Source organism: Lemur catta, chromosome 24 (assembly GCF_020740605.2).
Source record: "Lemur catta isolate mLemCat1 chromosome 24, mLemCat1.pri, whole genome shotgun sequence".
NCBI lineage: Eukaryota > Metazoa > Chordata > Mammalia > Primates > Lemuridae > Lemur > Lemur catta.
In genome coordinates this window covers 5142524-5168057 of record NC_059151.1, presented here as the reverse complement: position 1 = coordinate 5168057, position 25534 = coordinate 5142524, and the positions used below count along the sequence as shown (strand labels likewise).

The following is a 25534-nucleotide window of genomic DNA, read 5'->3' as shown; positions in this document are numbered from 1 at the left end:
TTCTGTTTTTATGTATTTAAATGACTTGTTTTTAAGGAACATAGGATATTGTTTTATATACATACTGTACTATATTTTAAAGTTATTTATACTGAACTATTTTTACTAAGTTACTAAGAGAATCTATAAGATTATCAAAAAGGAAAACACAGACATTAAAAAAAAAGTCTTTTTCTATTCCTTTGGAAAAGAAACCAAGCTATTTAGAGCGTTCAAGTTCAAGCCAAAATACTGTAAATTATATACCGTTACTATTCTAAAATATCAAGCAATTACAATCACCCATTTCACACCCAGCACTAATGCAGAGTACTCCAAACCCTTTACCTTTGTGAGAACGGCTGTGTGTTCTTCTCCACAGCTAATATAGACAACTTTTTGCGTACGTAAGAGTTTTACATGGCATGGAGACTCTCGATCTAGAATAAGATAAAGTAAAATCACAATGTCACTATCGTTTGCCTTGGAGAGGAAATATATTTAACTATCTTAGCATGAATTTTGGGTCCCCCTGGATTCCTGACACACATTCAGCTTCCTCCCTGTGTCTGCACTTGGCTGTCCAACAGATTCTCAATTTTAACATCTCTAAAACCCAGTTCATGGTTTCCGCCCACTCTCCAACTCTGCCCACTCCCCATCTCACCCATCAGTTCTCCCCATTTCATAAATGGCACTTTTATCCTTTCAGCTTTTCCTTTATTTCAAACCATGGGAGCAAAAATGAGCAGTAACAACTGGCCTCATCATCAAATGCGTTCAGAATCCGACTTTACTCCCGCAACCTCCAAATTCGTCTTCCAGCTTCCCCCTCGCCTGACTGCAGCCAAAGTCAAACTGGATCACTCCTCTCTTCCAAACCCTCAGTGTCTTCCCCCTCACTGAGAAAAGAAGGCAAACCCTCCCCTGCCCCACGGGGCCTCCCTACCCCTCTGACCACCAGCTCTGCACTCTGCCCCTTGCTCTCTCCACCCACGCATCTTCCCACGCCCTGTTCCCTCTGACACATCCTTCACCCAGATATCCAACCTCCTTTCCCACCTGACTTCCTACCAGGGCTCTGCTCAAATATTTCCCCATCAGAGGGGCCCTTCCTCACCAGCTTGTGTAAAACAGAGAGCTTTTCTCTCGAACTCTCTGACATGCTATACATTTACTAGTTTATTTGCTTCCATCCATTAGAATACAGTCTCCACTAAGCCAAAGATGCTCTGTTTTGTTCGCTGCTGTTCCCTTCGTGCCCAGCAGGGAGCCAGCACACAGCAGATCTGCAAGAGGCACCTGCTGAAAAAATGAAGGTGCCTTTGAACTGAACAGGTACACATGAAGAGTTTACCTACCCTTTTCATCACTGAGCCCCAGCTGCCCCGCATTATTCATCCCCCAGCCAAAAACAGCTCCTGAGAGCGACAGGGCAAAGCTGTGGGCCCCTCCTGCAGCCACCTGGGCCAGCGGGATCCCCTCCAGGGACCTCACTCTCTGCGGGCTGGCCTGGGAGGGGAACTCCTTCCCCAGGCCTAGCTGCCCGTGGCTGTTCTTTCCCCACGTGAAGAACTGGCCATCTGAAATAAGAACAGGATAACTGGTATTACAAAAAGTGATACGAATTCTACACACAAGAGTTATCTAGTTATTAAGATCATCTGTTAGTTCCCCCGGCCCCCACCAAACCTACCCAAGAGCAAGGGCACAGAGACACTTCATGCTGTAAGACTGCCAAAACCAAAGCTCCACTTGACATGACAACAAAGAGATAAGCTGAGTCTTAATGCCCTTCAAAGACTATCAAACACTTATGCAAAGGAAATATTAAATGTTTAAGTAAATTCAATTGTGAACAGGCCAATTACCGGGCATAAGCAAGGTGAACTAGTTCTGACCACACTAGGACCACGAGACCCAAGAGGTCTACCTACGACCACCGGGGATGCTCTGCAGACGATCAAGAAGGACATGCAAGCACAGGTTTACTCAAAGAGAGTCCAGTATTATTTGCCAGCTTAAGTTTCTCTAACTCCTTCTTTTTCATTTATTTGGGAGCTTGACAGCAGAATGTAGCTTGAGAGTAGGCTGTAGCTAAGAAAAACCAATCTTCTACACGCTCAAGAACACCCAGGTACGGTCCTCCTCCTGCTCATCTTCCCCTGAGAGAGCTGGAGCAGCAACGATGACCACCCACTGCAACTCCGCACCCTGGGGAAAGGACGAGCTATGCAAATGCTACCTGAGAACCTTCACGGCCAACAGCAATGCACAGACCCTAACCGTTAATTAAAGGCTTTGAGTCAGATAATAGCACACAAAAATGCAAGGAGAAATGTTTTCAAAATTAACATATAATAGCATTAGCGTGTATTTAATGTTACATTACCAGCTGCAAGAGCCAAGCAATGCCAGTTGCCACAGGAAACTTGTAATATCGTCTGCTGGTTCAGCTTTTGTATTAACCTAAAAGAGAAAAGGCTTTCTTTTTAAGAAGGGCATTCACACACAAACACAATTATCAGAAATACTCCCAACTAAATAAAATATTTGTAATAAATAATATCATCTTGCTTGAAAGACTTTTTAAAATCAAATATGAAGTTTTACATGATATAATTTTATTAGGTCTTTCACTAGCCTTCAGCCTCTTAGGTAATTACTATTTAAAACAAAAAAACAAAAACACTTCTGCACTTAGACCTCAATCCTCTGTTACTTCCTACCCTGTCATCTCCAATTCAGGAACAAATGGAATTAGCTACAGTAGACAGATCCCTGAGAATACGGTTGGTGTCTAAATGGCTTTCGAAATAAGGGCAACGCCACAATCCAGCAATTTCACTTCTGGGTATATATCCAAAAGAATTGAAAGCAGAATCCCAAAGAGGTATCTGTACACCCATGTTCATAACAACATTAGTCACAACAGCCAAAAGGTAGAAACAACCCAAGTGACCACTGATGAATGAATGACTAAACAAAATTGTGGTACATACATATAACGGAATATTAATCAGCCTTAAAACGGAAAGAAATTCTGACACATGCTTCAACATGGATGAACCCAGAGGACATTGTGCTAAGTTATTTTATCAACAACCATTAAAAAGCATTTAATAAATAAGCTAGTCACAAAAAGTCAAAACTGTATGAATCCACTTATATAAAATATCTAGAGTAGTCAAATTCACAGAAATAGATTTTGTAAGATAAAAAAAGTTCTTCAGATGTGAATATACTTACCATTACTGAACTACACACTTTAAAATGGTTAAGGTGGTATACTTTATGTTATGTGTATTTTATACCACAATTTCTTAAAAAACAGGAGCAATACCTCCAAAAACCCTAATTCCCTAGAATAGTAAAGAGGAGGATTATAGGATTTCTTTTCAAATCTTATTCCTCTGATTGCTCATGTGAAACAGAAAGGTAACAACAGCACCTACTTTATAGGTTGGTGAGAATTAAAAGAAAAGTTCCATGTAAAGTGCTTGGCCCTGCCCGACAGAGTCGGGCCTCCTAGGAATAGCTCCTGTCCCGTTTTAATAGTTGACAACTGTCACGTCCATCTGCAGTAAATGCATTAAGCCATGGGAACAAAGGGGTCAGACGGATACCCTTTCAGGAGAGGGGTATCAGAAGGCAGATGTCCTAGGGAGGGGACAGAGGATTACTCAGTGTGACAGATACTGTGGCTTTTGTTAATGTTTTATTTTCTCAAGATATAAAAACATAAAATAGAGTTCATAAATGCATTCAGTACCAAACAGAACTGAACTAATTTTTTATTGAGATAACTGTGGCTTCACACGTGGTTGTAAGAAATAATACAGGGAGACCCCTTACACTTTGTCCAGGTTCCCCCAAAGGTAACATTTTGCAAATGTATAGTACAATGTTACAGCCAGGATATTGACTTCAATACTTATTCATAATTCAATCTTATTCATACTCCCCCGATTTTACTTGTACTAATTCTTGCGTATTAATTTTACCATCAGTGTAGGTTCATGGATCCACCGCCGCAGTCAAGATACTGAACAGTTCACAGTTCCACCACCACAAGGATTTCCTCATGTTGCACTTTTATAACCTCTCCATCCCTGCCCAGTCCTTAGCCCCGGGCAACCACTAATCAATCCTCCTTTCTTAAATTTTGTTATTTTTAAAATTGTATATAAGTGGAATCATACAATAGGCAACCTTTTGGAATTAGCTTTTTTTGCTCCGAATAATTCTCTGGACATTCATCCAAGTTGTGTTTATGAATAGTTTGTAGAAGACCATTATTTTCTAAAGTTGGAAAATGCATTACTGCCTGCGGGACCAACGTTCCAGAGGCTGCCATGCAGCAGCAGCCCTTTTTCCCATCCAGTTTCCACTCAAATTCCCCACACTGCCCCCCCTTAATGGGTCACTGTCAGTTACAGAAAGGAACCGAGTCAAGAATACAAATAACAGGGAAATTGTACCCTTGAGGTGGAGAGGAGGGCACACACAGTGCGAGTCCATGCTGTGTTTTACCTGCTCAGCTCATTCTATCCTCCCCATAACTCCGTAAGGTGTATAATATGTAATTCCATTTTGAAGCTAGGAAACTGAGGCTTACAAAAGTTAAACAATTTTCCCAAGGTCATTCACCTTATAAGTAACAGAGCAGTATTAGAATCCAAGGCTGTTTGATTCTAAAGCTATGTTACTTTCCATAACACCAAGGTATGAATTAGTTTATTTCAATTAAGTTATAACAAACTACATGCAAACCAAAGCCTTGGATATACAAATCATCCATAATGTAGACATAAGTAATGAAAATTAAATTGCTACTGTAACACAGATGACTTCATTTTTAAAAAGGAAATGCCATTAAAAACCTTTATTGAGTCTTTGGTCATCAACACATGAAATATTTTTGTCATTAATGTTATAAATCTTTCTCCTAATATCACACATAATTTAACTAAAATCTTACACTCCTTTTTTCTTACTACCATTCTCCCTCTCCCCTCAAAATTAAATTAATTTTTAAAAGAAATGAACCTAAGACATTACCTGTTCTAAATCAGGAAATGAATCAAATCAGTCTTACCTCCATGTTCCTCTTTTCCTTAAAACAGCTTTTGATTAAAGAGACAAAAATCTAAGGAGGGTAAAAAGGAAGAGGACGAAGAATATATTGTCCTTTAAAGGAGACAATAATTAAGCAAGAGAGGAGAGGGCATTTATTAAACAAAGTAGCACAGAGCAATGTACGTGCCGAACAATCTTAGCAAGGGTGATGCTACAATGAATAATCCAGTTCTGCTGCCATCAAGAGCTCACAGCTTTGTAATAAAAATAAACATTATGTAAATAATTACAAATACTGTGACATGTACAACAGGGGTATGTGGTATATGTTTAGTATAAAAGAACAAGAATTAAATGAAGGGAATAAAATGGTAGCCTCCTTCATTATTAGGAACCCTCAACAAACTGGGACATCACCCCCAAAAAGTACATCTGAAAGTAACTTTACTATTTTGGATGTTTCTTAGTGGTGAAGCAACTGTTAAATATTAGCTAAAGCATCTAACATTTATATCCAGGGAATTATTAATATTTAAAAGACTCAAAACCACTGTATGAGTATTTTTGTGTTAAAGAATCTCTGTATATTTGGTATTTTAGCTATTTATAATGCTTAAGGTAATTCGGCCTATTATTAGAGTAATAGGTCAGCTTTGTGATTCTAAAGTGCTTAATTGAGTCATTGAGACTTGCAATTTTAGGTTGAAAGTTAATAAGTCCAGGATATGAAGAAGGTGCCCTTTTCAGTCAAGCATTTATCGAGTGCCGGGCACTCAGCCGGCCACCAGGCTGTCAGAGCAAATCCCGGATGGTTCCCGATCGGCTCACGTTTTTGAACTGGAGACATAGACTTCCATAAATAATTACACTTTGTGTGACAAGTGCCATAACAGTCCAAGGCAAAGCAGGAGCACAAAGGAAACAGCAACTGATTAAATGAAGAAAGCAGAACAAAAACAAGGAGTCGGCCGGGCGTGGTGGCTCACGCCTGTAACCCTAGCACTCTGGGAGGCCGAGGTGGGTGGATTGCTCGAGGTCAGGAGTTCAAGACCAGCCTGAGCAAGAGTGAGACCCCCGTCTCTACTGAAAATAGAAAGAAATTATCTGGCCAACTAAAAATATATATACAAAAAATTAGCCGGGCATGGTGGCGCATGCCTGTAGTCCCAGCTACTCAGGAGGCTGAGGCAGGAGGATCGCTTGAGCCCAGGAGTTTGAGGTTGCTGTGAGCGAGGCTGACACCACGGCACTCACTCTAGCCCAGGCAACAAAGCGAGACTCTGTATCAAAAAAAAAAAAAACAAGGAGTCTACACCAAAGCACCAGCAGGAAATAATATGTGAAACAACTGACAGTGGAAACCTAGATTCCTTTCGGTGACATTCTTACCTGGGCACTGCTACGGAGTCCTCAGTAGTCATGAGTCCTAGTTGACCATCACTCCCTGCACCCCAAGAAAACAGCTGGCCCCGGTCACTGAGGGCCAGACTGTGGGACTCGCCGCACGCCACGTGAATGATGTGCTCATCTGCCAAAGCTCCGATTTGCTCTGCAAGAGACCAAACCAAAGGAGGAAACGTGCAGCCCAGAAACCTTTACACACAATCCTCTCCCCAGGCAGTTGTTTTTTTAAGAGAACCAATAAATATGTGTATTTATAGAGATTATAAACCTTATGTATCTCTAAACACCATCGATCTAGAGTCCGCTACACTGGCTATCACAGCACACACGTCCCAAACGTTCCCTGACCCTGTGCAGCCACCTGCCTGGAGCTTCTCCACCCAGGGAGAAGCGAGACAGTGTATTATTTGGAGACGCTGAATCAGAGAGGCCCAAATGTGGGTGGAAATGAGGCTTATTCCTAGAAGCAATGGGACTAAGCGAAATTCTCCTTGGAACAACGAGACTCGCTCCCCACCCCACGCACACGTTCAGAATTCTACACACCTTTCTCCCCTCAGTTCCAGAACACAACCTTGTAAGTGTCCAGCCAGGCGACGGAAGATTTCTCCCTGGGAAAACTGGCCGAAAAGAAAAGACGCACAGAACACTGACATCCGTGGGTCCCTCAATGACAGGTTTGGCTTCCCAGCAGTGGACAAGAATGGCCCACACAGGCACGGCTCCAGCCACACGCAGTCCCTCACTCTTAAACAGGAGAGGCCAGACAAGGATCGCCCATTTTATGAGAAAAACTTTAACATGAAAGACAAAGACCAACACAAACGGAAGAAAACGAACTCTGAAGACAAAGATCATACAGGGAGCAAAAAGTTTTTTAAAAAGTCCTTACTTAGAGAAATAAAAGAAGGTGTTTCAATCCATGAACTAGCCAGAGAGTGCTACAGAAAAGTATCATTCAAAGAGAAAACAAAAATAACTCGGAAGCTAAAAATGTGGCTATTTTCATTTTTTTAAAAAAAAAGCTTCAAAAGCAGGATGAGAAGTTACAATTGATGAAATTTTGTAGGCAATAGAACAAAAAAGCACAGAACAAATCAGAGGGGGAACAAGGATAAGAAATTATGGGTTTGCTCCAAGAGATCCAACATCTGAAAACTAACAGCTCCAGAAAGAGAATGGAGAAGACACAAGGTAGACAATTTCAAAGAAGAGCTGGGTGTGGTGGCGTGAGCCTGTAGTCCCAGCTACTTGGGAGGTTGGGGCGGTAAGATTGCTGGAGCCCAGGAGTTCAAGGCTGCACTGAGCCACCATTGTGCCACCGCACTGCAGCCTGGGTGACAGAGTGAGGCCCTGTCTCAAAACAAAACAAAAACAAACCAAAAAAAGACTGTCCTATCTACAGATGTGATCGTATATCAAAAAAAAAAAAATTGTTCTCAAAGAAATACAACAAAATTTCTCATAACTGAAGGATATGTGTTTCACACTGAAAGGATCTATTAAGTGCCCAGAATCATAACCAATAAAAACCTACTTCAGAGCACCTTGCCTTAAAATTTCAGAAAAAGAAAGATTTGAAAAGTTTCTCCAAAAGAAAACAACAGTTTATGTACCATAGAACACAGATCAGAATGGTGTCAGATTTCTCAGAAGCAATATGGAAAACTATGAGACGACAGAGCAAAGCCTTCACAATTCTGAAGGAAAATGACTTCCAATCGAGAATTCTATCCCCAACCAACCATGAATCAAATGTGGGGAGAGTGGGGGAATAAAAGACAGTTTTCAAGCATGTAAAGCTCTCAAAATATTTTACCCCCCATACTGCTTTTCTCAGAAAGCTACTGGAAGATGTGCTTCCAAAACAAAGAACTCAGGATCCAGAAAACAGGAATCTTACACAGCAAGGAGGTAAAGGACGTTTCTAAGACAGGTATGTAGCAGGCTTACTAAGTGAAGTTGGAGGGATGTCTAAAGATGAAAAATGAAATATTAGCTGATGGGTTTTACAGTATTACAAGTTTTACAATGCTATCAGAGAGTATAGAGTTTGCTATGCAAAGGGAAACAATGATGTAATTAACTTCAGGAAAATCTAAACGTTTTATAGGAAAGAAAAAGCAATCGTGGTACATGAAGTCATAATAACCAAACAAAAATAATTTACCTAGTTAATAACTGAATAGTCAAAATTGATTTAAAAGATTATGCGGGGGAGGATGAGTGTCTCAGGATGAGAAAGAGGAAAGGGTGGGTAGAGAATACAAAAGAATCCTAACTTTCCCCAGTGTGAAGTTTCAAGATTATATCCAACGTGAAAAAGATCAAGAAATAGCATTATAAACATGTTCTTTAGAAACATGAAGGTAAATACTAAAAGAAAAAGCTAGAGTTGAAGTGACAGCCCCTGGGAGTAAGATTCAAGGGTGGGGACAGGTGAGGCAGGGAACTGCTATTTGATCTAAACACAGTTTGCAAAAATATATCACTTGAAAACCATAAAATATTTTTTAAAATTAAGCAACTGAAAATATGCTCGTGTCAGAGAAATCACCATATGGAGTAAACAGAAAGATGCTGTAATTCCTGTTGTTCCCATTGTCGATCTTCTATTTCCCACCTCAGCCTTGGCCCAGGCACTAACAGTCCTGTCTTTACTTTGCAAAATATAAGGAACCCCTAATCAAAGTAGCTCAAAGCAACCGAGACTCGACTGCGACCAAACTTCTACCTTGTACAGGTTCCAGGGCTGCAGCAGCCCGTCTGTCCTCCCAGGCCGGATACCTCACTCGGGACTGACGCCCACCTCTTCGTACCTGACCTTCCTGCTGCCAACTGTAGCCTTTGCTGCCGGGACGTTAGCATACGGCCCAACACGACACTGGTAAGCCTCCCTACTGTCCTGACAGGCCCCTGTCTGTCTGATCTGTCAGATTTTCTCACCCCCAAAATCTGTCACTAGCATCCCTCCTGAATTAGTCTTTATACAGCTGAGAAATCTCAAAAGGGAACATCTAGATTCCAATGACCATTTACTCCCAGTCGGGTCAAGCTCTAGACAAGCCAATTCCTGTCCCACTGCACAGCCACCAAAACAGACACCAAGCCACCCTCACAGCAGCAAGACCTGCAGCCGCAAAGGCAGAGCTGCTGTTCGGTAATGCGAACGCCGACGGAGAATTAACCCACTGGATACACAAGTCCAACTTACTCTACTCTTCCAGCCAGAAAACTGCTCGCTGATCCAGGCTGCAGATCTGTCACTGAGGAACTATCATCTCTCTTCCAGAATCTACTCCCTAGACGGGCGGTGTGACAGTGACGGCCTCCTTCACTCCTCTCCCTGGGTACCCCCTGCCCCAGCCGGGCACACGCGGGCTGCGGTGCCGTCTGATTCATCCTCACATGCAGTCTCTTCTGATTCATTCTGTCAAGAGGATACGCTATATTTTGCAGATCATGACAGAACTGCAACCCATGCGTGAAAATAATTAAACACACTGAAGAAACGTTTGGCATTTTTTGAGGATAAAAGTATATTTTCTCTTTGATCCTCTCAGGGCAACTTTGAAGTCTTTAGAAGTCTTTAGTAACGTCACCAACTCCGAGCGCGTGGGAACAGGGCAGCACGGTGGCCGGTGTGCAATGCTGCTTGGAGTCAGTCAGCAGTTTCAGTCGGACTTACATTTTTAGGATTGTTTCTACCTGGCTTTTGAATCCATCATAATTTTTTAATTTTTTTTTTTGAGTTAACGGTAAATTTGACATTAAACCGTCAAAGGATGGTAATAGAGAAGTATGATATGATCCCAGAGAATAGACGGATGATATTGATAGTTAATCCTTCCAGCCTGCGAGGCAAAGGCACCATAATCATCCTCCGCTCACGAGGAGTGTGTAATTTAGCTGAGGTTCCTGACTAATGACTGGTGGAGCTGGGATGGACACTAGGTCTACCAGACTTCAAAGCCCATTACACCCTAAGCTACATTGTCATCCCTCATAGAAAAGAACTAGATAGGTTTTTAACTGGTAAAAGTAACCTATAAAGCAAATACTCTACTTATGGATGATGGGAAATTAACTCTTTTCACTTGTCATATGTTCAGATGAGAAACACGCTCAACAGCTTGCAGTTAATACCATGAGCAGTTGGATGGTGAGTACAGTAGTCCTCCCTTATCCAAGGTTTCGCTTTCTGCAGTTTCAGTCACCCACAGCCAACCATGGCACAGAAACATTAAATGGAAAACTCCAGAAATAAACAATTCATAAGTTTTAAATTGTGTACCCTTCTGATATTCTAAGTAGTGTGATGGAATCTCACACCGTCCTGCTCCACCTGCTTGTCCAGCATATGCCACGTATGCTACCCACCCATTAGTCACTTAGTCATCGCAGTTATCACAAAACACAGTATATGTAGGGTTCAGTACTATCTGAGGTTTCGGGCATCCACTGGGGGTCTTGGAACATATCCCCGCAGATAAGGGGGGGCTGCTGTATACAGAATATGCAAAATTAGTGATCAATATTTGGTACTAAATTTTTAACTAATAAAACTATAATAAATTAAATGTCAGCAGCTGATATAAGAAAAGGGGTTAAACTTTTACCACTTAGATGTCTCTTTTCTGAGTTTTCCCAAATTGTCTATTCTACAATTCCGTTTTTCTTTCTTTTTTTTTTTTTTTTGAGACACAGTCTTGCGTTGTCGCCCGGGCTAGAGTGAGTGCCATGGCGTCAGCCTAGCTCACAGCAACCTCAAACTCCTGGGCTTAAGCGATCCCACTGCCTCAGCCTCCCAAGTAGCTGAGACTACAGGCATGCGCCACCATGCCCAGCTAATTTTTTCTATATAGATTTTTAGCTGTCCATATAATTTCTTTCTATTTTTGGTAGAGACGGGGTCTCACTCTTGCTCAGGCTGGTCTCGAACTCCTGACCTCGAGTGATCCACCCGCCTCGGCCTCCCAGAGTGCTAGGATTACAGGCGTGAGCCACCACGCCCAGCCTACAATTCCGTTTTTCTTTAATAGTAGAAAACAAAAGACAAAGACATACTATAGCAAATCCGGCTTTTTGTCTTATCATTCTGTAGATTATAAATCCTCACATTAATAATTTTGCTCTAAACACTTAAACATTTTGGGGAATCCAGGGTATTTCCATAAGAGGAATTCTATCTTGTTCCTGAGCCAAGGCACTGAAATCATAGCGTTAAAACATTTTTTTAAATTAATATACAATAAAGTTGACCTTTTGCTGGTGTACAATTCTATGAATTTAAACATGTGACTACTGCCATAATAAAGATACAGAACAGTCCCATCACCCCAAAGAAGTACCTCATGCTATTCCTTATAGTCACACCTCCTCCCAGGCAATTCCCTCCACTTTACCCTTATTTTTCAAAATCACTTCAGCTATTCTAGTTCCTTTATTTCCACATAAACTTTAGAGTCAGCTTCTCTATAACTACAAAAGAAAAAATCTTATTAGAGTTTTAACTGAAATTGCATTAAATCTATAAATCAATTTGAGAAGAACTGAAATCTTTACTATGTTGAGTATTTCAATCCATGAATATAGTATGTTTCTTCACTTACGTAGGTCTTTGATTTCTTTTATCAGAGTTTTATAGTTTTCGGCATATATATCTTATATACATGTTTGTTAGAGTTATACCTAAGTATTTTATTTGTTTGGTGCTATTGCAGATTTTTTTTTTTTTATTCCAATTTCCAATTGCATATTGCCAATGTGTAGAAATAGTTGATTTTTGTGTGTTGACCTTGTATTCCACAAATTTATTAAACTCACTTATTATTTCTAGTTGTATAAAATTTTCAATGTAGACACCGAAAATAATAATTTTTTCCTGAGAACAAAGATTTCTTTCTTCCAATTTGTATGCTTTTTGTCTCTTATTCCTGCCTTATTGCACTGACTAGGATTTCCAATACAATGTTGAATAGGAGTGGTGAGAGTGAACATCCTTGCCATGTTCCTAATATGAATACTATGGTCTGAATGTTTGCATCCCCCTACAATTCATATGTTGAAATTGTAACCCCCAAAGTGATGGTATTAGGAAGGGGAGCCTTTGGGGGAAATGATTAGGTCATGAGGACAGGGACCTCATGATAGGATTCATGTCCTTTTAGACAGACCACAGAAGGCTAGCTAGCTCCTCCCAGCATGTAAGGACAGAGCAAGAAGGTGCCATTCTATGAGGAAAAGGGCCCTCAGCAGGTACCAAATCTGTTAGTGCCTTGATCTTGGACTGTCCAGCCTCCAGAACCGTGAGAAATAAACATTTATTGTTTGTAAGCCAACCAGCTTGTGGTATTTTTGTCACAGCAGCCCAAATGAACTAAGGCACTTAGAAAGAACTCAGTCTTTCAACATTAAGTCTGACGTAGCTATAAGATTTTTTGTAGCTAAAGGTGAAGGAAGTTTTCTTCTTACTCCTAGTATGTTCCTCATGAGCATTTTTATCATAAATGGATGTTGTATAATGTCAAATGCTTTCTTCAATCAATTATATAATTATGTGGTTTTCTTCTTTAGACTGTCTTTCCTATTTTATGGAGATCTTATTTAATTGGTGTTATTTCTCATTTAAATACTTGGTAAAAATTTGGCAGTGAAACCATCTGAGCCTGAAGATTTCTTTTTAAGGCTTTAGACTATGACTTCGACTCTCTACAGTTATAGATAACCTATTTAGATTATCTACTTTATCTTGGGTGAGTTTTTGGTAGTTTATGGTTTGGGGGGAATTGTCCGTTTGATCTCAGCTGTTAGATTTATAGCCATAGAATTGCTGTCATATTCCCTTAGTAACCTCTGAATGTCTTCACAGTTTTGAGTCACTAGCACTCCACTAGTCAGGATAAGATCAGCTGCAGTGACTCAGTTATTTTCAGTAACTCAGAATTGCCAACCATGACATAATCTAATGCTTTAAAAGGATTTTAATTGAGAAAGACTACAAATTAGAAAACTACCTATCGTCTCTGGCAGAGGGAATCTTAAAAACAAAAAAGGACCTCTGCAATGGTGATATAGTGGTATATATAATTTTGTATAGTTAAATGTAGTTAATAATTTAAGACCCTTCCAAGGGGACTGAAATCAAAATCCTCACACGTAAAACACTAACACAGTCCCTCAGAGTTCAGCTCACATAAATGGTTTATCCTTCACAGATCTTTCCTCTTCTGTACAACTCAGGCACCTGCTTCTGTACAAGTACTACAGCCTGCTTGGTACTAAGAACTAGACACCTGGTGACTATATAAAGACTTTAATAATCACTGAGGCAGTAGGATCGCTTAAGCCCAGGAGTTTGAGGTTGCTGTGAGCTAGGCTGACGCCACGGCACTCAATCTGGCCCGGGCAACAAAAGTGAGACTCTGTCTCAAAAAAAAAAAAAAGACTTTAATAATCAAAATATAAAAGTCAGGCTTTAAGATGTCTTGAACGACTACCACAGAAATCACAAATTATAGCACTATAATTAATTAAAGGAGGGGGAAACATAAACTGATTATTTTACAATCACTGGGAAAGCTCGCAGACATTTCAAAGCATCATTCTTTATGGGGGAAACGGAGAGTAATGGAGAAATGAAAACATTTTCAAAAGATATGTGATCAGAGAAGTGACAAATCCAAGACAGGTCCATTTAGAAAATAAATTAATCTGTGCCAAATTCACTAACATAAACAGAACATTTCTTTTCATACAGAATAAAAATCTACCCCTCCCAACTTTCACTGCATGCTACACTGAGCTACTAGTAATATTCTGCTTACTTAAAGCACAAATAGTTTAACTGTGGCCTCCTTGGAAGTCAGTCAATACTCATGGACTGACCCAAAAAAAGAATAAAAAGCTCTCTATACTAAGTCACAAAATACACACTGAGAAGCTGACTTATTTTAACTATGCAATAGCAACAAAATACTCACCACTCCAATTCTTTTCAAAAAGACTATTTAAAAAAAGTTCTCTATTTCTGACCTAGCATTTAAACTGCTTGTGGTAAATGTAAAAATTATCTTGGATTAATGAAAAGATATAGAGCTAACAAGTCTATTAGCTTTCAAGGAAAAAATGAAGGAAGAACCGACAAATTGAAATTATGATACAAATCCAATCTATATTCTCCCCCAAAAGTAAATAAGTAGATATCTAATGTTAGTGTTCTACCTACCAATATGAACTTGAAGGCAGCATTTTGATAACATATCATAAGACTTAGAATTTTGCATGCCCTTTGATCCAACCCGTTAGTTATATTTCTACAAATGTACCCCACAGAAATAATGTACACTGCATTGCTATTAACAGGGGAAAAATTAGAAATATATTGGGATTATATACAATAAAATGAAATATGCAATCTTTATAAAGGGTGATATAGACCAGTATGAACATGATCATCATAGAAAACTACTCATGAGCTAGTAAGTGGGAAAGTAGGTTACAAAGTGGTATTATATTTACGACATGACCTCATTTTGAAAAGTACACTGATGCTAAAAAAATACTAGAAGGATATAAAACAAAGTAATACCAATGTTTTTTGTTCAGGGTGGCAGAATTAAAAAGTATTTTTTATTTGCTTCTTTTTGCTTATGGGTATTTAAATTGTGAGAGATAAATTATGTATTACTTTTGTATATGGAATTCTTTTTTACGTTTTTTAAAAGGACTTCTTACCACTTTCCTCTCCTATTCACATTTTTTTTCCAACTACTCAGATCACATTCATTCAATGTGATTTAACAACAAGAGGCCATACCCAACCCTACAGATTATTTTTTACTGACTATTTTAAACTGTATGCTATCTTGCACACTATGTCACTATAGATTATAATGCAAGATGAGATACTTCCAGAGGGGCTTGCTAAAGATAGTTAGCCGCACTCAATTTTTACAGATTTGGAGAAAATTCACAGCAGGCAAAACACCCCTGCCTACACTGAGATCCATCTACTTTATCTTTGGAATTGTGGTCCTTTGCCAATTTTTCTCTTTTAAAAAAATACATATAGATAGATAGATAGATATAAACTCCAATCAGAAGACAGATAGATTGGATAACTGTGAAAGACCCAACTATATGATGCCTTTAAAATAAAAAAACACACTGTAAATTAAAGACACAGAAAAATTAAAAGTGAAAGAATAGAAAAAGATTACCAAGCTAACACTAATCAAAGGATAGCTAAAGTTATTCTTATCCATCAAAGTAGATTTCAAAACAGTGAATATAACCTTGGATAAAGAGTGACATTTCAAAATATTATAAAAGGGCCAATTCAACAAGACCTACCAATCTTAAATGGGTATATACCTAATTTTAAGGCTTCAAAATTCATGCAGCAAAAACTTAAAGAATCAAAAAAAGACACAAGAAAAGCAACAATGATAATCAAAGATTTTAACACTACTCTCTCAGTAATCCAAAGAACCAGTAGACACAAAATTAGTAAGGATATAGAAGACTTAAACAACACTATCAACCAAATTGACCTAATTGACATTTATAAAACACTCCACCCATCTACAGCAGAATGCACATTCTTTTTGGTTGCACACAGAGCATGCACCAAGAGAGACCACATTCTGGACGATAAAACAAATACCAATAAATTTAAGAGGAATGAAATCATATAAAATATGTGCAGTTGTCCCTTGGTATTTGTAGAGGATTGGTTCCAGTACCCCTAGTGAATACCAATATCCACAGATGCTCAAATTCCTTATGTAAAATGACATAGTATTTGTATATATAACCTACCTACATCCTCTCATATACTTTAAATCTTCTCTAAATTATTTACAATACCTAATACAATGGAAATGCTATGTAAATAGTTGTTATACTGTATTGTTTTTTTAATTTGTATTATTTTTTATTGTTGTATTGTCATTTTCCCCCCTGAATATTTCCTGTCCGTGGTTGGTTGACTCCATGGATGCAGAACTCACAAATCTGGAGGGCCAACTATACTCTAACCAAAGAAGAATTAAACTAGAAATCACTAACTAAAAGATATCAGCAAAATCATCATATATTTGGATACTAAACTACATACTTCTAAATAACCCATGGGTCTAAGAAGAAATCACAAAGGGATTTGAATGGTTAAATTTTTTTTTTTTTTTTTTTTGTTGAGACACAGTCTCACTCTGTTGCCGGGGCTAGAGTGAGTGCCGTGGCGTCAGCCTAGCTCACAGCAACCTCAAACTCCTGGGCTTAAGCGATCCCACTGCCTCAGCCTCCCGGGTAGCTGGGACTACAGACATGCGCCACCATGCCCGGCTAATTTTTTTTTTTTTTGTATATATATTTTTAGTTGGCCAGATAATTTGTTTCTATTTTTAGTAGAGACGAGGTCTCACTCTTGCTCAGGCTGGTCTCGAACTCCTGACCTCGAGCGATCCACCCGCCTCGGCCTCCCAGAGTGCTAGGATTACAGGCGTGAGCCACTGCACCCGGCCTGTACATAGTACGTTTCGAGAGGACAGAGAATGAGTAACAAAACCAGCCTAAGCAGACCTAATAACAGCTTCCTAGAGTAGTCAAGACCCAGACTGAAGTCTTTAAAGCAGTGATTCATAACAGAAAATGAGCCTCAGAATCCCTTGGGAAACTTTTTCTACACAAACATGCCTGGCTCCAACCCAGCCACCTGAATCAGAAAATTTAAAGATCAGAAATCTATATTCTGAAAAAGCTGCCAAGGTGATTCTGAAGTTAAGAAACATGGAGCTTCACCATTACATAAGAAACTTGTCATACACATGAAGCACCCATATATCAATAATAATAATAGCCAGCAATGATTGACTGCTTTCAGCATGCCAGGCACTGTTTTCAGAGCTTTGTGTGTTTTATCTCACTTAATCCACACGACAACCCTATGAGATAGGAACTCTTTTGAACAGATCTGCATTTTTAAAAGATCTCTCAAGCTCTCATACATTGTTCTTGAGAATTTAAAATGGTTCAACCACTTTGGAAAACAACCTGGAAGTTCCTCAAAAGGTTAAACATAGAATTACCATATAACCCATGAATTCCACTTCTAGGTGAATGCCTGAGAGAAAAAAAATATGCATCCACACAAAAAACCGCCTACAGATGTTCATGGCAGCATTATTTGTGACAGTCACAAAGCAGAAACCACCCAAATGTCCTTCAATTGATAAAAGTATAAACAAAATAATATTCCATACAATGGAACAGTATTCAGCAACAAAAAGGCATTAAGTACTGACACAACCTGTATAAACCTGGAAAACATTACAGTAACTAAAAGAAGCCAGTCATGGAAGACCACGTATCATTCCATTTACATGAAATGTCTAAAATAGGCAAATCCAGAGACAGAAAGTATAATAAATCAGCGGTTGCCCAGGGCTGAGCGGAAAAGGTGAGTGACTGCTAAAGGACATAGGGTTTCTTCTTGCAGAGATGAAAATGTTCTAAAATGGACTGTGACAGATCACACAACTCTGTGAACAGGCCAAAAGCCAACGAACTATATACAATTAAGTGGGTAAATTCTATGGTATGCAATTTATGTCTCAATAAAACTATCATAAAACAAAGATGTCTCAGAGTGGGAGACCGGTCCAAACTTGAGTCAGCAGGCTGTCGTGGCAATGCAAATGCAATTACCTACTGTAGATATAGCCATATTGCTTCTAATTTTAGAACAATTACATTTTTAAAGTTGCAAAAGAAACCTCACACGTATTTGGGTAAGGAAACTAACACACTACGGGACATCACCGATACTCAGTATATTTGGGTCCCTAACATCAACAGCATAATTACAACCGATTTTACAAATACTTCAGATCAAAAAGCAGAGCAGGCAAACCTGCTGCAGAAATGCAGGCCGAACTTCTAGGGGTGACCTTTCTTTCTCAAGAGCTTCACACACGTAAGACATGCAGATCATTACAGGCCACCAGGCAAATGCCTGACAGCAGAAACTGTGTGATCCTATCTAGAAATAAATTCCACATAACAGACAGAGAAAGGAAAACTCAGAGGGACATATCTTTTAAAAATAGAGTTTGGGCTTGATTTTGTTTGGACAAAAAGGGATTCTATACTCCTTAATTAGTAAGTTTTTTGTTTCTTTTTACAATATAATCATTCATTTATTCAAAAACTACTTACTAAAAGCTGTGCTTACCATGTGCCGCACAATGTTCTAGAAGCTGGGGATACAAAACAAGGCTCTAATGCTTGTGGAGCTTAAACAAATACGAGGTGGGGGCAGGGAGGGAGAAAAATACTGATTGCGAATGACTGCATGCCCTATCAGATAGAGATAAACACCACGGAACAGAGCAAGGAAGGGGGGTAAGGTGCTGGGGAGGGTAGGAAACATACAGAGTGGTAAAGGAGGCAACTCTAATAAGGTAACATGGGTGCGAAGACCTGAAGGAAGTAAAGGCATCAGCCACGTAGACACCAGAGGAAGATAGTTCCTGGGATATAGAACAGCCAGTGGAAATGCTCTGAGGAGGGAACAATGAGACCAGAGAAGAGACTGAAAGGGGAAGGGTGCTAAGAGATGATCTGGGAAACCACTAGAAGATTTGGGGGAGAGGAACATCTAGGACAGTGAGGACAGGGGTCTAGGGTGCAAACAGGCAGAACAGCTAGAAACTACTGCACTGATCTAGACGAGATATGACGGCAACTTGGACCAGAAAGGGGGGTGGGTAGGAAGAGGTACCAGAATCTGGATGCATATTCTTAAAACAGATCCTATGTAGATGGGGGGTTTTCTTGATTGAATTAGATGTGGAATACAAGAGAAAACAAGATAGGACACGAGAAGCCAGGGATGACTCCGAGGTTTCTGGCCTGAGGAATGGAAACACCATTTACACAGAGGAAGAAAACAGGGTGAGAAACAGGTTTAAGGGAGACAGTCAGTTTGGCTTTGGTTATGCTAAGTTGAAGATGACAATTACACAGCCAAGTGCAGAGAGTTTAAGTGGACACCGAGTCTGAAATTCACTGAAGCTGAGGCTGGAAATAATTTGTGAGTCAACAGTATAAAGATGGTACTTGAAGCTTTATCTTGTGACTTTCAGTTAAATTTAGTCAATCTATTCCCTAGAGAATGAGTAAGCCGTTTCCGTCATTTTGCCATTAACAACATTGCTGCGATAAGCGTACTTAGAAATATTTCCTTATGTTATATATTAACATTTTTACTTGCATAAGCTTCCCAAAAATGGAACTGCTCATTCGAAAGGTATGAACATTTTAGAATTTACTAAATACAGCCAGTTGACTTACAAAAAGATTGTAGCAGCTCACACTTCCTCAAGCAGCATATGACAGTGCCCATTTTGCTACACCAGCGAGCACTAGGTAACACTCTTAAATTTTTTGCCCATCAAATGGATGGTGAAAAAGTGGTTTCATTTCCCCAAACATATTTGCATAAATTCATTGGCCATGTGCAAGCACTCCTCTGTAAAATGTGCATTTTATTACAGGGTTGCTTATCTCTTTCTTATTAAATTAAAGGTGCTACAGTATTTAGAAATATGAAAATTTTATTATTGTTTATGGATGCCTTACGCCATAGAAAATTTTTTTTAATTTTCCTGCAAACCTTCCAATCGTTTCTTTTACAGCTTCTGGATGACCTGTCTCACATTAGAATGCTCCAAGTTCTAAGCACATCCCCCTAATATTTTTTGTATTATTTTTAGACCTTTATTTTTTACGTTGATGTCTTGCATGTATCTAAAATTTACTTTATAGACTATGGAGTGAGCAAAGGAGTCTAGCTCTGCATGCCAGGTGAACAGAGAATCACACCAACACCATTTATTAAGTAAACCACCCTTTCCCACTGAAATGTCCTGTTATCACATGCCTGACCGACCTGCGCAGCCATGCAGTCATGACCACAAATAAATTCTGCATAAAAGCCTGACTAAAGAAAGTCAAAATGCCCTTGTACTTTATATAAATATGCAAATTACAAAGAGCAGTGACATACAAAATTCAGAGTCAACAATGCACTAAGGGAAGGGGAGCAACAGCGAAAGTGAAAGCAGACCGCGGCCCAGCTTCGTCTCGACCTATGGCTCTACCCTTGGCATGCTGAGTGGCCGGAGGAAGGAACACAGAGGAGACAAACCAAAAACAGGAAAGCATTGAGCCAGTCTTTCCTCTCACAAAGCTCTACTGGTTGGTTCCATGCACTACAGCTCCTGAGGCTGGACACACAGGGTTCAGTCTAAGAAGGTCCCCAGACACCTCTGTGACCTGCCAGAGCTGACAGTTCATCTAAACTGAACAAACTTGGAAATGGTATTAGCTGTTTTCTGACCCAAAATTTCTAAACCAAGGCTGTTAAATGGAAATTCATAAAGTAATTTAACAAAGGGATGGCAGTCAGTAGACAGAATAAGACTTTGCTGGGTTTTTTTCCTTGAGTTCATAAGATGCTGAGGAAAAGAAATTCTGTAGGTACAGGGGGCCCTGCCCAACCTTGGGTGAAACGTACTGGCACCCTCGGGCCATTCAACCTAGGTCTGGTAATATACATACACACACACGTGTGTGTGTGTGTGTGTGTGTGTGTGTGTGTGTGTGTGAGAGAGAGAGAGAGAGAGAGAGAGAGAGAGAGAGAGAGAGAGAGAATCCTCATTGCCTTCCAGACACCGGCCTACCCCCCCAATCACATTTTGTTAGTTTACAAATAGAAAAAAACAGCTATTTACAAACCCTCAACTAAAGACGAATCCCCGCTCTGAGAGGGTAGCAGAAGCTCATGATAAATCAGAATGGCGGAGAAGAAAGGAGACAGGCGGCCGGCCAGCCAATCTGAATCATGCCGTCAGTGCCCAATGGGAGAGCACGTGACAGCCAGAATGGCCACATGCCGTTCACCATGGGTGTCCCCACATTGCAAATACCACAGGCATTCACTGATGCTTTTCAGCTTCAAAACCTACGCTTAGGGAAGAATGAAGAACGGAACAACGGGTGAAGCGTGGGCTGGCACTCATAACGACACTGCAAAAAATTCCAGCTCCTCCTTCATGGCTTATCTGGCTTGAGGTGTCCCTATCACATGCCACCTTGAGGTCAATAAAAACACTCCATAACTAGTTCAGCCTTCTTGCCTCATCTGAAGGGAAAAGAGAATGTAACTCGTGCCTCCTGGTGAGCTCAGCACGACTGCTATCCCCATTTTTCCTAACTTTCCTTCCTCTCCAACTTGTTCCCAACATTCTTGCTTCCAGCTAGTCCTTGAGGGGACCCAGCATTCACTGCTCACCTGCTTCCACCTCCTTGGGGGAAACCAGGGGACTTGCTGCCTAGAGGCACAATGGCCCCCACCTTCCTGCACCCCCTATTCTGACTGTGCCCAAAGAGCCTCTGCGTATGGGCAGACTGTAGAATTTGCCATCTCAATCAGCAGTCTAATAATCTTGCCATGATTAGTACAGTTTAAGTAGGAAAAGGCCAATTCTAAACCAATAAGTGAAAGATTTCTTTCACATGATAAAGTATCTGTCACAAATCTACATGAAATGGAAAAAAGGGTTTTTTTTTTTTCATTTGTTAAGGGCTCTCTGCAAGTTCTCATAACGATAACTTTGAAAAAAGGAAATAAAGAGCCTTATAAACTCTTCGCAGCAGTATGGACTCCCAAAAAGAGTTAACAGACTGAGATGCTCCTGTGCCTAGCCTTTGAGAAGAGTTCTCAAACACTCCCCAATTTTTTTTAAGAGGTGGGGTCCCACTATGTTACCTAGGTTGGCCTTAAACTCCTGGCCTCAAGAGATCCTCCTGCCTCAGCTTCCCAAAGTGCTGAGATTATAGTCGCATGCCATCACACCCCCAAATTTTAATAAGGTAAATAATATTTCTTTTGAAAGTCTGTGAGTTCATTGAAAATGTTTCCATTTCAATAGCTAACAGAGTATCAGAGGACAAAAATACCACAGGGGAGAAAATAAAACTTTCAACATAACAGACCAATTCTGGCACCCCAAAAAACATGGCATAGTGGTAGGGCTGACCCTTGCAGGTAAAACACTCAGGAAACAAATGCAGCTTTAAAGGAGACCCAGAAAATCTTACAACCACACCAGTGGCTAGAAAATTGGTGGGAAGAATAAATCTCTGCATCACTACAAAATTCCATTCCCAGAACAGAAAGATGGGAAACAGCTGGGGTGCTTAATAGTGTCACTGTACTACTGATTTAACCAATCCTAAAAATACCTTTTCTTATGTGAGGCAATAAATTTTATTCATTGTTCATGACATAGTTAGCTAAGTATTCTGTTACTTGAAGCTGAAAGCATATTGACTGACACACGCCCAATTAAAAAACAAAAAAACAGGGATCAGACAGGTTCAGACTCCAGAGGGATCTCTCCTTAGGCAACTGCAGAATGCAGAAAGGAAAACCACTTACATTCTTTCAGGTCATTTACATCTCTGTCCAAAGAGTCACCCCATCAAAGCTAACTGGAAGCCTAAAGCAACTGCCCACAGCATTTAAGCAGGGCTCAGAGTCAGTGGCTTGCACGGTACTTTCTGAACCTATGGTAAGATCATACTACCTGGCTACCTGCTGCCAAACCACTTCAAGACTTCCAGGAGCAACACAAAGTAGTTCATGCTGTGCCATAATGTCCACAGGGGCCGAATCTGAGTCCCTTATCTTTGCAATGTTGGACGAGAATGCTGCAGGCAACACTAATGATGGCATCAAGATAAATGTATGCATATCCATATGGGTATAATCAGTTTTTACAGAGTATACAACATATGCAAGGCACTTTTCTTGGAAACAATAAGGTAAAGGATACCAAAAAAGTTGAAAATAAACAGACTGTCCTTTAAAACTCAAAATAAAAATGAACAAAATGTGTAAACTCTCCCTTAACGACACTAGCTTACATCTCCCTCCCCCGAATGTCCATCCCATTCATCAGATCCTGTAGTGTTAAGGGAACCTCTAAAAATGGTCAACACAATTATTCATATATACATATATTTGTAATAATGTATTAATTTGTTAATAAGCTGGAAGAGAAGGACAAAAAAATTGTAATGGAGGGTATTAACACAAATTACTACTACAACAAATAATAATTATAGCTAGCATTAATTGAGGGCTTATCATAATAAGCCAGGCATTATTCCAAATACCTGACATACAACTTATTAAATCCTCACAAACTTAGTAGGTAGATGTTATTATTATCCACATTTTACAACTTAGGAAACTGAGACACAGAGGTTAAGCCACTTTCCCAGAGTCAGACAGCTAGACCATGCTCTTATTCATTACAATACGTAATTAGCTAATTACTAATTAGTTAATACTCTAAATTAAAATTATTCACAATCATGATTTCAGTTGCTGTAAGTCATTTAATAATTATAACAGAAATTTCAATATATACTTTAGTAAGTGAAAAAATGATTCCAAGTATGCAAGGATGAGACAGTATATCTGTCAGAGTTATCAAAGATTTCAACATGACATGCTATCAAAGGGCATTCACTCAGAAAGGCTTACAAAGAATTCCAGTAGTTCCTGAAGAGCTATAAAATATCACCCGATTAGATATATCCTATCCAGACTGATAAATTAAGAAACATTCTACCTACTCTCATCTATAAGGATCACAGATATCAACCTAGGCAAGAGATCATCAAAATCACCAAACTGCAAAATAGCTATCGCAACACAAAAATTCAGACTTACTAAAATCAGGGAACATCCTGGAGCCCTGAAACCATCACCAAAGCTGCCCCTTCTCTGAAATGCTAAAGCTGGCCCCTCCCACCAGCTTATAAACCTAAGACAAATGTGAACTTTATATGTGTATGGGTCTAAAAGATGACATTTGTTAGAATTCAGAATTGAACACTGTTGAACTGACCTGTCTCTTCATGGCAGGACAACACTTAGTTTGACACATGTAGGACCTGTTATCACCTGCTTGACACACGGTGAACTGCATTATATAACCTTTGACAGATGTATCGGATTCCCCACCTAGTCCATAAACTCCCAAAGGGTGAGATCTGTCCTAAATCAGTTGCGTTCTAAAGGTGTGTAGAACATAGTAGCAGCCTAGTAGTCTAGTCACTCAGTAAATGTCTGCTGAGTCAATGACTGAATAAAAAAAAAAGTAAATATTATTAAAACCAAACCATCTATATGTACCCAAACAGGGTACTGTTTCAGGGAGACAAACTCAACTCCCTCTTCTTTCCGCCTTCACATATACCTTGGATAATAATACTGACCTACTTTACAGAGCTATCATGAGGATTAATCAGCTTAAAAATGCTAAGCACATCAGAGATGAAGAGAGCTTATGTATAGTTAACCACTTTTACAATTAACAAATGAACGGAAATTCTTGTTTCATGATGCAAATCACTGTGTCAATTACTTAAAAGTAATCCCATACATTTTTAAAACTCATGAGTAACACCTCACATTCATGAGTAGGCCCATTAATAAGTATATGTTTTCTAAAACACTCAAATGTCTTTCAAGAAAGTCAGCTGACTATCATAAACAGAAAAAAAAAATAACTTTTAATTAACCACCCCAGAAAACAAAATTACTACTATTAAATGACAGTGGCTCCTGATCCTTAGACCTCTGAACCAGAAAGCCACCTACCCAGCTATCAACGAAGGCAGGACATCCCACTGGGTCTGATTACTACCATCATCACTATCATCAGAAATTGCTGTGCAGGGCCTGGACCACCTGCCACTCCTAATGAGGCAAGATGGGGCCCTAACAAGTGCACGTTGAGGTCTGCACATTTCCTGTGGCACCGTCTTTCTTTCATATCACAGTCATGCCCATGGAAACACGCACTTCAATAACAGGAAGTCATTACAAGATCTCTCCCATTTCCTTTCAGCTCAGCTAGTTTGCTTTGCGGCAAAGAGCTGATTAACGTGACGGAGTTACTGCTTCCTTCAGATGCCCCAGAGCAACCTG

The 25534-nt window shown here is 39.7% G+C and overlaps 1 protein-coding gene across 4 annotated transcripts in view; it reads right to left on the bottom strand.

Moving 5' to 3' along the window:
* HERC3 (HECT and RLD domain containing E3 ubiquitin protein ligase 3) overlaps positions 1-25534 on the bottom strand; it is a 113151-nt gene that overhangs the window by 67310 nt on the left and 20307 nt on the right. For 3 of the 4 annotated variants that reach the window (XM_045536816.1, XM_045536817.1, XM_045536818.1), the window contains exons 4-7: positions 6448-6607; positions 2372-2448; positions 1341-1562; positions 328-419 (exon numbers count right to left, since the gene is read on the bottom strand). In XM_045536816.1, coding sequence (XP_045392772.1) covers positions 328-419; positions 1341-1562; positions 2372-2448; positions 6448-6607 — 551 coding nt within the window. The remainder of the gene's footprint in view (positions 1-327; positions 420-1340; positions 1563-2371; positions 2449-6447; positions 6608-25534) is intronic. The other variant, XM_045536819.1, reaches the window with a different exon arrangement.